This window comes from Eulemur rufifrons, chromosome 2 (genome assembly GCF_041146395.1).
Source record: "Eulemur rufifrons isolate Redbay chromosome 2, OSU_ERuf_1, whole genome shotgun sequence".
In the NCBI taxonomy this organism is placed as follows: Eukaryota; Metazoa; Chordata; class Mammalia; order Primates; family Lemuridae; genus Eulemur; species Eulemur rufifrons.
Window position 1 is genome coordinate 92,715,163 of NC_090984.1, and position 12,314 is coordinate 92,727,476.

The following is a 12,314-nucleotide window of genomic DNA, read 5'->3' on the forward strand; positions in this document are numbered from 1 at the left end:
AGCAGGCTTTACTTCTCTTTTATCTTTATCGATCCATACCAGGCACAAAAAATATAGATTGAACAATGAAAGAACCGAACCAGGAAAAAAAAAAAGAAAAAAAACTTAGTACAAAGTTAATTTATATAGATGATGATAGTACTATATTAGGAGTCTAAAGTAAAAACAAAATACAGCACCATGACATGATTATTCTGTGACTATTCTATTTTTTACACACTCATGAGATACAGTATGCTATGCTACATTTAGTAGAAAGTCAAAAGCATACATTTTTACCATATCAGGTACAAGAGAAAATTCCAAATCCAAGGTCAATTCCCAGAAGAGACCTGTATTGTCCAATATGAGTGGCTGCCCTGTGCAATTCGCCAGTAGAATGTTTGCACATTAAAGAGGCTGTTGCTAGGTGAACGCATCACAGAGGTCCAAGGAATAAAAAGGAACCTCCTAAAGTGATAGAGTTAAGACCTGTAGCTCTTTATTTCCCTAATTAATGAACTAAAAACACAAAGTGATTTTCATCAAGCATTAGTAAACTTAAGTAATCTTAAGAAAGTGATCCTACCAAAACTGAACACTCCAGCAAATATGAAAATCATATTTTGAGCCTTTCTTTTGTGAAATTCTTAGAATAGGTCAAATTTTTGTACTCCAATACATACATATATCTCATCAATGGAGAAGTACTTTGAGAGAAGGGGAAATGATGACTCCATCTACTACTCCTAAAGCAAAAGATGCTTTGTGTGAAAACCTGGAATTCTAATTCTAAGGAATACTTTTATAACAGAGAAAATATGTCCCAAATATGTCTTTCTGTTTTTTTTTTTTTGAGACAGACTCTCACTCTGTCACCCTGGGAAGAGTGCAGTGGTGTCATCATAGCTCACTGCAACCTCAAACTCCTGGGCTCAAGCAATCCTCCTGCCTCAGCCCCTTGAGTAGCTGGGACTATAGGTGTGTCCCACCACGTTCAGCTAATTTTTTCTATTTTTGGTAGAGATGGGGTCTCACTCTTGCTCAGGCTAGTCTCAAACTCCTGACCTCAAGCAAACCTCCCACCTCATCCTCCCAGAGTACTAGGATTACAGGTGTGTGCCACCAGGCCCAGCCCCAAATACGTATTCTTGGTAGACTCACTGTAAATATCCTTCAGATATCTCTAATCTTCAAAGAATACTAAACCCTGACTTAACTGGTTAAGGGTGGAGCCTAAACATAAGTATTGTTTTTGAAAGCCATACAAGTCAGTCTAATGTGAACTTAGGGATGAGAATGACTGTCCACTGTCTTCATTTATAAAAATGAGGCAGAGAGAAATGAAGTTATACTCATAGGAATGAGAATAATAGATAATAACTAAACTAGGAGAATAAAAAATAGTATCTTTTCCCTCTAAAACAAGATTTTAAAAATTATACTCCCAAGCAGCAGGTACATAAGTATGAATAAGACAGGAAATCTTTTTTTTTTTTGAGACATAGTCTCATTCTGTTGCCCCAGATAGAGTGCAGTGGCGTCATCATAGCTTACCAAAAACCTCAAACTCCTGGGCTCAAGGGATCCTCCTGCCTCAGCCTCCTGAGTAGCTGGGACTAGAGGAGCCACACGTGGGTAATTTTTTCTATTTTTGGTAGAAACAAGGTCTTGCTCTTTCTTGCTCAGGCTGGTCTCAAACTCCTAAGCTCAAGCAATCTTCCTGCCTCAGCCTCCCAGAGTGCTAGGATTGCAGGTATGAGCCACCATGCCTGACCAAGACAGGAAATCTCTTATAAAGCTTACATTCTAGGCCGGGCACGGTGGCTCACGCCTGTAATCCTAGCACTCTGGGAGGCCAAGGCGGGTGGATCGCTCAAGGTCAGGAGTTCAAGACCAGCCTGAGCAAGAGCGAGACCCCATCTCTACTAAAAATAGAAAGAAATTATATGGACAACTAAAATATATATAGAAAAAATTAGCCGGGCATGGTGGCGCATGCCTGTAGTCCCAGCTACTCGGAAGGCTGAGGCAGTAGGATCGCTTGAGCCCAAGAGTTTGAGGTTGCTGTGAGCTAGGCTGACGCCATGGCACTCACTCTAGCCCGGGCAACAAAGTGAGACTCTGTCTCAAAAAAAAAAAAAAAAAAAAAAAAAGCTTACATTCTGGTGGGAAAAGATGGATAGTAAATAAGTTTAAAAGAAATAAAATAATTTTAGATAGTAATAAGTGTGTAAATAGGTTAATGTGACAGTTATGGGGAAGTAAATGAGTAAGCAACTTTTCATAGTATAGTCAAAGGTCTTTTTTTCATATATATTAACATAAATTAAATCATATTATATACTTTATTATATAATCTGACTTTGTCATTTAACAATGTGTGAAAGCTGTCTTACATATCTATACATATATATCCACTGGTCCTTTAACAACTTCATCCACCCTGATAGAGATTTTATTGGTTTTTTACTATTGAAATCAATGCTGTGATGAACACTTTTATACATATCCTTGTTTATGTGTAAATATTACTCCAAGATAAATTCCCAGAAGTGGAATTACAAGGTCTAAGAAAGCACATATTTGAATTTTTAATAGATATTATGAAATTATCCCTCAAAAAGTTTGTAAAAATGGAGGCTCTGTAAAAAAGATACACTTTTTTTTTTAGCAACTGCCATTATAAGCATTTATTTATTTATTTATTTTAACTTTTTATTTTATTTTATTTTATTTTATCTTGTTATGGGGCATTATAAGCATTTAAATAAAAATATTTTAGGCCAGGCGCAGTGGCTCACGCCTGTAATCCTAGCACTCTGAGAGGCCAAGGCGGGTGGATCGCTCGAGGTCAGGAGTTCGAGACCAGCCTGAGCAAGAGCAAGACCCCCGTCTCTACTAAAAATAGAAAGAAATTATCTGGCCAGCTAAAATATATATAGAAAAAAAAAAAAAATTAGCCGGGCATGGTGGCGCATGCCCGTAGTCCCAGCTACTCGGGAGGCTGAGGCAGGAGGATCACTTGAGCCCAGGAGTTTGAGGTTGCTGTGAGCTAGGCTAATGCCACAGCACTCTGGCATGGGCAACAGAGCAAGACTCTGTCTCAAAAAAAAAAAAAAAATTTTAATGTTCTATTCTCTGGGAAAGGTCAATTCTCAATCTTTCTATTATCTGACCAATTTGTAACATCTGACAGAATTTTTCTTTTTTCTTGAGACAGTCTCACTCTGTTGCCAAGGCTAGAATGCCATGGCGTCAGCCTAGCTCACAGCAACCTCAAACTCTTGGGCTCAAGCAATCCTCCTGCCTCAGCCTCTCAAGTAGCTGGGACTACAGGCATGTGCCACCATGTCCGACTAATTTTTTCTATATATTTTTAGTTGTCCGGTTAACTTCTTTCTATTTTTTAGTAAAGATGGGGTCTCGCTCTTGCTCAGGTTGGTCTCCAACTCCTGACCTTGAGCGATTCTCCTGCGTCTGCCTCCCAGAGTGTTAGGATTACAGGCGTGAGCCACTGCATCTGGCCATCTGACAGAATTACCCCTTTTTCCACGAAACGCGTTCTTCGCTTGTCTTCTAAGAGTCTACTCTTGGGGTTTTCTTCATAACACACTGTAATCTCCTTTTCAATCTTCCCTCCTGGTTCCTCTTGTCTGCCTGTACTCTAAATATTGAAGGGTTCTAGGTATCAGTCCTTTGTCCTCTTTCCACCTACACTCATACCCTTGGCAGGATCTCAACCAATTTCATGGATTTAAATACCAGCTTTCCACGTGGATGTCTAAGACACATCTATAAACATCTAAAACTGAATTCACAATCATAACCCCAAAACCTGGTCCTTCCACAGTGTTGCCTTATTTGAACTCAGTAAATGGCAATTCCATCTTTCCAGCTACTGAAATCAAATCCTTGCTTTCTTTTTCTTACACTCCAACTTTCTCTTTATTCAGGTTTTGCTCAAGTCAAATGCCTAGAAACCTCTTACTACATTTTTGAAACAGCATTTCCCTGCCTCCCACCATCACTCTCTATCCTGTTAGCTTGCCTATTTTTAAAATATAGCATGTCTCAATCTCTAAAATTAGAGCATGTATTTCTTTACTTGATCATCATCTCCCAACAGAATGTGAGCTGAGGGCAGAAATTTTGCTGGTTCACTAGGGTATCTCTAGCGTATAGAGCAGTGTTGCTGGCACACAGTGGGCACTCAGTAATTACTTGCTCAACCAGTGAATGAACTGTACAACTCACACATAGATATTATAGCTGAACCAGCCTGTTGACAAGGCAAAGGCAATAGATTTAGAGATGAAGCATCAGGTTTGGGGCCAATCCCAATCACAGCTATGCATCTTTGGGCAAACTATCCTTCAAAGTCTATTTCTCTACCTGTAAAACGGGGTTTATGCCATCTTCCTCCACAAATAAGAAAGCTGCAACAGTCACTATCTATTTGCTACTATAACACACAAAAGATTCACTACCTGCAATTTACCAGAAACATTTGTTTCAATTTTCCTTCTAACTTCCCTTGTTCAGGTACCATACGAGAGTATGTGTTCTAAGGTCCTTATAATACCAATATACTATTATATCATTATATTATTTATTAAGTTTGTGCCTTAACGTGTCCACTTGTATAAAGTTTAAGAATGGTAAAGTAGAAGTTAATTACCAGAAAAAAAAAAAGTGATGGTCGCACAACTCTGTAAATACGCTAAAAATCATAGAATCCTACAATTAAAATAGGTGAATTTATGGTATACACATTATACCTTAAAAAACTGTTAATGAAACAAAAAAGAGATTCTCTCATTTCATATATAGGACTGCTGTAAAATGTCCTCAGAATTTAAGAATACGGAAAAAATACTAAAAGCCCTAAAATTTAAAATCAGTGCAACAGATGAGCTCTGCCATTAGTTTAAACAGGCTACCCTAAGACACGGCTTATAAAAGAAACCCAGATATCTGGTCAGGTCCCAAGTCACCTGAACAACCATCTTCAGAACTCTACAGGGATGAATTTAACCCCAGCGCTGTAAGAACACAGCCCGGCTCCTCGAGAAGAGCAAGCAAATCCTCGGACTCGGGAACTCGCCCGACGACCGTCCTCACCAACAACATCCCAGCTGCCTTTGTCCCGTCAAGCTCCTCAAGCAACCGCCCAACCACATTTCTTTTCCAGCGAGGACGCCTTTGGGGAGGGAATGAATGTCCACCCTTGATGGTCAACTGACATCTAGTTTTTGGAAGGCCCATGTCCGTTCTCCAACCCCAGATCTCCTGAGGGGGAGCTGACAAAACCTAGAGTTGCCAAGCTGACGACCCTCCCCGGGCCCTGGCAAACCCCGGCATGACCCAGACACCAAGGGAGCCAGCTCTGACTACCCCTTCCAGCTCAGCGGGCCCTAAAACAGAGGGCTGCATTTCAGCCTTGGCTGAACACCAAAGTCACCTGAGGAGATTTTAAAAGCATAGTTATGGGCGCCATCCCAGACCCTCTGAATCAGCAACCGGGCCTGCCCCAGCCTGGCGGCGCCGGTGTGTGAAAAAGTCGGAAGCCGCCCCACACTCTCCAGGTTCAACATCTACAGTCCAGTTAAGCACCCCGCCACGCTTTCGCGCGGGGACCCGCCCAAAACCCTCCGGGGAAACCCAGCATCCTCAGTCCCCGCAAAGCGCCCCGGACGACTGGGCGGATTCAAGAGACACGCTTCCCGCGCCCGCGAAGCTGTCCTCCCGCGAGAACGCCCCGCCCCGGCGGCGCCCCCCGCTCCGCTTCCTGATTGGCTGGGATCGAGGCGGCGTTTGGGGTCAGGTCCAGCCCCTTCTCCAGGGTGACAAAGGCGCGCTCTGGATCGGTTCTTTCCACCAGCCAATCATTCCTCCAGCCAGTCATCACCGATTTTCTTCATCTTCTGTCCTGCAGTCCCCCTACCCTCCGCTTTTCGCTAATTAAGAGAATCGCGTTTATTGGCCGCGCTCGTACCTCCCAGTCCAGGGGGTGCGCAGGCGCAGTACTATAATCTCGCTGAGTAGTCCCTGAACACGTGGGTTGAGTTGTCCCGTGCGGCTGCGGAGGGAGTGCAACCTCGATTTTGGTGGTGTCCATCGTGGGCAGCGAACTAATAAAGGCCATGGCGCCAGCGGCAGTCCTGAACGGGAAGGTGGTTTCCGCGTAAGCACCTGACATTGTTGTTAAGGCGTACTGCGCTGCAGGCTAGGACTCTGAGCAGTGTGTGCAGGTCCTCCGACCCATTTTTTGCGGGAGGGACACTTGTAGCGGAAGAATTAGGCCTGCTGGGCGGGAAGGGAGGACAATGTCCTGAGCCCGTAATACCTGAGGACCTGCAGCTGAAGAAAGAGACCCCAGGCACAATCTGCGTTTGCAGATTGACTGCCTGGTGGCTATGGCCGCTGGCTCCTGTGCTTCAGGGACAAGTCCCGTGATGACTATGCTTCCGAAAGCTCAGCTGCTGGTGACTTTCTGCCGGGAGAAAGGATAGTTGGGGCTGTGTGGAGCACCACAGTTAGAAATCCAGTCTACTCCCCTCACCTATAATTTGGAGGTGAGTAGATGGAGATTAGTGAGGTGACAAGGCTTGACAAGATTACAATGCTGATTAGTGACAGAGGATCTCCTTCCAGCCTATTTCGCTTTTTCAATACACTAGAATCTTTTATGCTAAGTGAAATCTAATAAACTTTTCTTTTCTCTTCAATCGTGTGCTTTTCTGTAACGGCCATCTCTCTGTCCTGGCCCTAGAGTTACTTTCTAGTTTGGCTCCTGAGTCCTGACAATATTCTGCATTCCACTTGACCTCTGCCTGTTCTACCCTTAAGGGACATCTGTCTGCTTAATTAGTGGGTGTGGTTGCCAAATTTATTCCCAGGAAGTAACACCAGCCGCTTGTTAGAAGGTGACTGATGGGGAAAAATAAGGGTAGAGAAGGAAGAGGGAAAGGTATATTCTGTGTCACCTTACTGAGGATGATCTTGGGACATTTGACATCACCAGTTATTTAGTAATGCTTTGGCTGGCAACAGTAATTGTCTTGTAACTTCTAACTTTATGAATGGAGGTTTTTGAGTAAATTAGAAAGTTATTGGTGGTGAAACCTACCCTGGGGCAAAATGATTGTTTCCTGGAATGTGGAGATGGTGGTCAAAGATGACTAGATATAAGTTAGATGGTGGTGAATTTTTCACATTGCTCAGGAGAAACCCCGGATTTTTGGATTAGAAATCACAATACTTATATCTGAGTGCTTTTCAACATGTGGCTTACTAAACTGTATTGTTTGTGACATTCCTTTTTTATTTGCTTACATGCAAACCTACTCCCTTTACCAGTGACTTTCCCTTTATAAAGTCTTCCTTTTAGGACTGGTTATGAAGAGAATTTAGGTTTGCTTCTTGACAGGCTACTGAGATAGGTACTCACTGAATATGTTTTGGTTGAGTGGAGAGCAAGTTAACTATATTTATAAGGGCAGATATAGGCATTATTTTGTTTGTCTATATCCAAAACATCTAAAAACTCTCTTTCACATCTTACTACTTGTGTGGCTTTAAGCAAATTAATTAACCTCTCTGTGCCAAAATTTCCTGAAATGCAAGATAAAGATAATGTCTAGGCCTTTAGGTTGTTTGGAGAATTTAATGAGTTCCTAACAGGGGAGCATTTAGAATTGTTCCTGGCCCATAATAAATGTTCAATACATGTTAGCTGTATTAATGATTAGTGATTAGCTAATGCATACAGGAATGATTGATTCATTATCTTTTTGACTGAGATAGCTGCCTTGAGATCTATTTCAGTGGTACTCAACATCAGTTGCACCTAAAATCACTTAAGGAATTTTCGTTATTTTTTTTATCTAAATATGAATTCATGCAAAAAAGTGCACCTGTGGTAACTATACATCTCAATGAACTTTTCACAACCTAACATACCTGTGTATCCAGCACCTAGATCAAGAAATGGCATTTGGTGGGGTGTAGTGGCTCATGGCTGTAATCCTAGCACTCTGGGACGCTGAGTCGGGAGGATCACTTAAGGTCAGGAGTTTGGGGTTGCAGTGAGCTATGATGATGCCTCTGTACTCTAGCCTTAGGCAACAGAGCAAGACCCTACCTCAAAAAAAAGAAAGAAAGAAAGAAATGGCATTAATGGCACCCCAGAAGCCCCCTTCTCACCCCCATCCAGTCACTACCCCCCACAAAGGTAATTTTGCTATTCTGACTTTTAACACTAGGCTAGAGAATAGTTTTGCCTGTTTTTGGACTTCATATAAATGGCATCATAGAGTATAAGTCTGTATCTGGCTTCTTTTAATCAACATTGTGTTTCTGAGATTAATCTGTGTTGTATGTAGTTATTGTTCATTTATTTTCATTGCTGTGTTTTATTCTACTGTATGCCACTATTTACTTATCTATGGACATTTGGGTTTCCAGTTTTGAGCAATTGTGAATAGTGCTGCTATGAGTAGTCTCTTACAGGTGTTTTGGTGGATCATATATATAATATACACATTTCTCTTGGGCACATACCTAAAAATAAGACATGCATATGATCAATTTTGATAGATGTTGCCAATCTTTCAAAGGTTGTTTTACCAATTTACACCCATAGGGAGCTTTTGAAAAATACCAATGCTTGCTGCCCATACTATATTGATTTAATTGGAATTGTTAATAATAAGCCACTGGACTCGATTTTTTTTTTTTTTTTTTTTTTGAGACGGAGTCTTGCTCTGTCACCTGGACTAGAGTGCTGTGGCATCAGCCTAGCTCATAGCAACCTCCAAGGCCTTGGCTCAAGCCCTTCTCCTGCCTCAGCCTCCTGAGTAGCTGGCATTACAGGCGTGCACCACCACTCCAGGCTATTTTTTTCTGTTTTTAGTAGAGACACGGTTTCACTCTTGCTCAGGCTGGTCCCCAACTCCTGACCTCAAGCGATCCTCCCACCTTGGCCTCCTAGAGTGCTAGGGTTACAGGTGTGAGCCACCACACCTGGCCTGTAATGCATCTTGAAGGTTGAGACCACTTATTAAATCTAAATCCAATTTTTATCATTAAAGAATGGGGTATCTTATTTACAACTAATTGACCACAACCAATTACAGAGTCCTTTGTTCCTTATCCACTCCCACTGCTTCATCTGACTAGCCTTAAAAAACGAGGTGGGGGGGGTGGTTAGTGTGTTAAGATTTAGCTACAAGGCGGGGCGCAGTGGCTCACGCCTGTAATCCTAGCACTCTGGGAGGCTGAGGGGGACGGATTGTTTAAGCTCAGGGGTTCCAGACCAGTCAGAGAAAGAGTGAGATCCTGTCTCTACTAAAAGAAAAACAGAAAGCAATTAGCTGGAAAACTAAAAATATATAGAAAAAATTAGCCAGGCATGGTGGCACATGCCTGTAGTCCCAGCTACTCGGGAGGCTGAGGCAGGAGGATCGTTTGAGCTCAGGAGTTTGAGGTTGTTGTGAGCTAGGCTGACACCAAGGCACTCTAGCATGGGCAACAGAGCAAGACTCTGTCTCAAAAAAGAAAAAGAAAAAAAAAAAAGATTTATCTACAAGTATTGAAAGCATTTTCTGGAAAAGATTATTCCAGGTACTGGAAGGGTCTCTTTCTCCAGCCTGCTCAGAGTTAACATAGCTAACCTTCTACATTGTCCTGTTGTTGAACAGCCAGTTTCTCCTGTCAACTGAAGAATGTTGAGGTTCATAAATTTGGAAAGGAGAGCTTTATTTCTCAAAAAGAGTTGCAGCCTGCAGGGTGGCCATTCTGACTAGCTGGGAAGCATAGCCTCAGGCAGAAGCTGAGAGCATGCACTTGGAGAGGGGAACTGGGGAGACATTATTCATGATAATGTTAGTGAAATTAATAATGACATTAGTAATGATAATTTATGCTGAACAGAATGGCCAAATATTCATATTTAATGAGCCATAGGAAGTGTCATGAGTATTTACAAAAGGAGAAACATGCACATTCACAATTGAGCTTCCTGACTCTACATAGGTCACATGTACAAAAAATGGCGGTGTTAGCATGATCCAAGGGTGGAGGTTTTGGCCCTTGATATTAAAAGATGACACAGAGGAAACAAAAACGATCCCTGAGCATCCACTGTGGATGGGTCAGAACCACTCCATGGTCAGTGGTCCCTTATCAGGAAGGAATGTTGATCACTTGTGCCTAAACTACAGGAGCAGCATTGTTGATTGTAATCAGTGGTGGAGCAAGTTATTTCGAAAGGCTAGTTCTGGCTGGGCACAGTGGCTCACACCTGTAATCCTAGTACTCTGGGAGACCAAGGTGAGAGGATCCATTGAGCTCAGCACTTCCAAACCAGCCTGAGCAAGAATGAGACCCTGTCTCTACTAAAAATAGAAGAAATTAGCTGGGTGTGATGGTGCGTGCCTCTAATCCCAGCTACTCGGGAGGCTGAGGCAGGAGGATCACTGAGCCCAGGAGTTTGAGGTTGTTGTGAGCTAGGCTGACACCAGGGCACTCTAGCCTGGGCAACAGAGCAAGACTCTATCTAAAAAAAAAAAGAAAAAAAAAAAAGAAAAGAAAGAAAAGAAAAAGAAAAGGCTAGTTCTGTTTAATCCTTGAGGAATAAAGTTTGATGGGGTATAACAAATCATGTCTGACCTCCCATCCTGTCATGGCCCAGATTTCAGGTTGAGCTGTTAAGTGGATTGGAGGGCTTGGGATTTTATTTTTATTTCCCACTACCAATGCAATTCACAAAGGAAGCATTAAGACTAAGGCCCCAGCGGGTGGATTGTTTGAGCTCAGGAGTTCGAGACCAGCCTGAGCAAGAGCGAGACCCTGTCTCTACTAAAAATAGAAAGAAAGCGTATGGACAGCTAAAAATATATGTAGAAAAATGAGCCGGGCATGGTAGCCCATGCCTGTAGTGCCAACTACTCGGGAGGCTGAGGCAGGAGGATTGCTTGAGTTAGGCAGGAGTTTGAGGTTGCTGTGAGCTAGTCTGACGCCATGGCACTCCAGCCCGGGCAACAGAGCGAGACTCTGTCTCAAGTAAAATTAAAAAAAAAAAAAAAAAAAAGACTAAGGCCCCTTGGTGCCTACAGAATATTTTTCTTTTCTTTTTTCTTTTTTTTTTTGAGACAGAGTCTCGCTTTGTTGCCCGGGCTAGAGTGAGTGCCGTGGCGTCAGCCTAGCTCACAGCAACCTCAAACTCCTGGGTTTAAGCGATCCTTCTGCCTCAGCCTCCTGAGTAGCTGGGACTACAGGCACGCGCCACCATGCCCGGCTAATTTTTTCTATATATATTTTAGTTGGCCAGATAATTTCTTTCTATTTTTAGTAGAGACGGGGTCTCGCTCTTGCTCAGGCTGGTCTTGAACTCCTGACCTTGAGCGATCCACCCGCCTCGGCCTCCCAGAGTGCTAGGATTACAGGCGTGAGCCACCGCGCCCGGCCCAGAATATTTTTCTTTAATGTGCTTATAAGGTGTCTCTTTCAGAGATAGCTGCATCTTGGACTTGACCTTCCTGGAGAGCTTGACTCCAAGATATACATTTCCCTGGGAGGGTAGAGGGCCTACCTGGCTCATGGGGTAGCACAGACCTACCAGCTCCTGTGTGCTGAGGTTGCAGCAGGCAAGCCGACCCTTGGGCCAATGGCCCTGGAGGAATCTTGATCAAGAATGTGGTTCTTACAGCTTTAGCAGGTTGGGCTGCAGGTGGAGGTACTGGACAGGGTGTTAGGCCAAGGACACTCTTGAGAGAGAAGGTAAGCGAGTTTCCAGGTTCTTCATTGTAGCCAGGGATCCTGGAACCTGGGGAAAAGCAAGGTGTGCAGATCAGCTACCTTGGTTGCCACCAACTATTGGGTCTTTCCTCTCTTTTTTTTTTCTTATTTATTTATTTACTTTTTTATTTTGCTAATCTTCTCTGTATCATTCCAATTTTAGTATATGTGCCACCGAAGTGAACATGAACTGTTGGGTCTCTCTAGGGACAAATTTGCAAGACTTCAAGTGCCCCAGGCAGTTTCTTTCTCTTGATTAATCACATTTCCAAAATATAGTGTTTGAATTGTAAATTTCTTCAGCCTAGATACCACTGAGGAAGAAAAGAGAAAAAAGTATTTTTAAAATCAATTTTAAAATAATAAAAAGGAAAAAAAATGAATTGTAAATTTCTTCGCTGGCGGGAGGAAAGGTAGGGCAGGTCATGAGTTCCAGTCAGAACTTCTCTAAAATCCAGTCCACTCCTCACATCCCATCCTGCAGATGAAGAAATAGTTGAGGCCAGAGAACTGATGTGATTTGTCCAAGGGTT

General features: G+C 42.8%; 3 protein-coding genes across 5 annotated transcripts in view; 1 reads left to right on the forward strand and 2 right to left on the reverse strand.

The window, feature by feature from the left end:
- ESR2 (estrogen receptor 2) overlaps positions 1-12,314 on the reverse strand; it is a 196,949-nt gene that overhangs the window by 132,738 nt on the left and 51,897 nt on the right. The gene's annotated exons all lie outside the window — the stretch shown is intronic.
- LOC138395101 (coiled-coil domain-containing protein 170-like) overlaps positions 1-12,314 on the reverse strand; it is a 62,207-nt gene that overhangs the window by 46,750 nt on the left and 3,143 nt on the right. For both annotated transcript variants that reach the window (XM_069487545.1, XM_069487556.1), the window contains exons 2-3: positions 11,903-12,095; positions 11,576-11,809 (exon numbers count right to left, since the gene is read on the reverse strand). The gene's annotated coding sequence lies outside the window, so the exon portion shown is untranslated. The remainder of the gene's footprint in view (positions 1-11,575; positions 11,810-11,902; positions 12,096-12,314) is intronic.
- The window catches only part of MTHFD1 (methylenetetrahydrofolate dehydrogenase, cyclohydrolase and formyltetrahydrofolate synthetase 1), a 60,814-nt gene continuing 54,478 nt past the window's right edge, over positions 5,979-12,314 (forward strand). For both annotated transcript variants that reach the window (XM_069487433.1, XM_069487413.1), the window contains exon 1: positions 5,979-6,166. In XM_069487433.1, the coding sequence (XP_069343534.1) occupies positions 6,126-6,166 (41 nt within the window). In that variant the 5' untranslated portion in view covers positions 5,979-6,125. The remainder of the gene's footprint in view (positions 6,167-12,314) is intronic.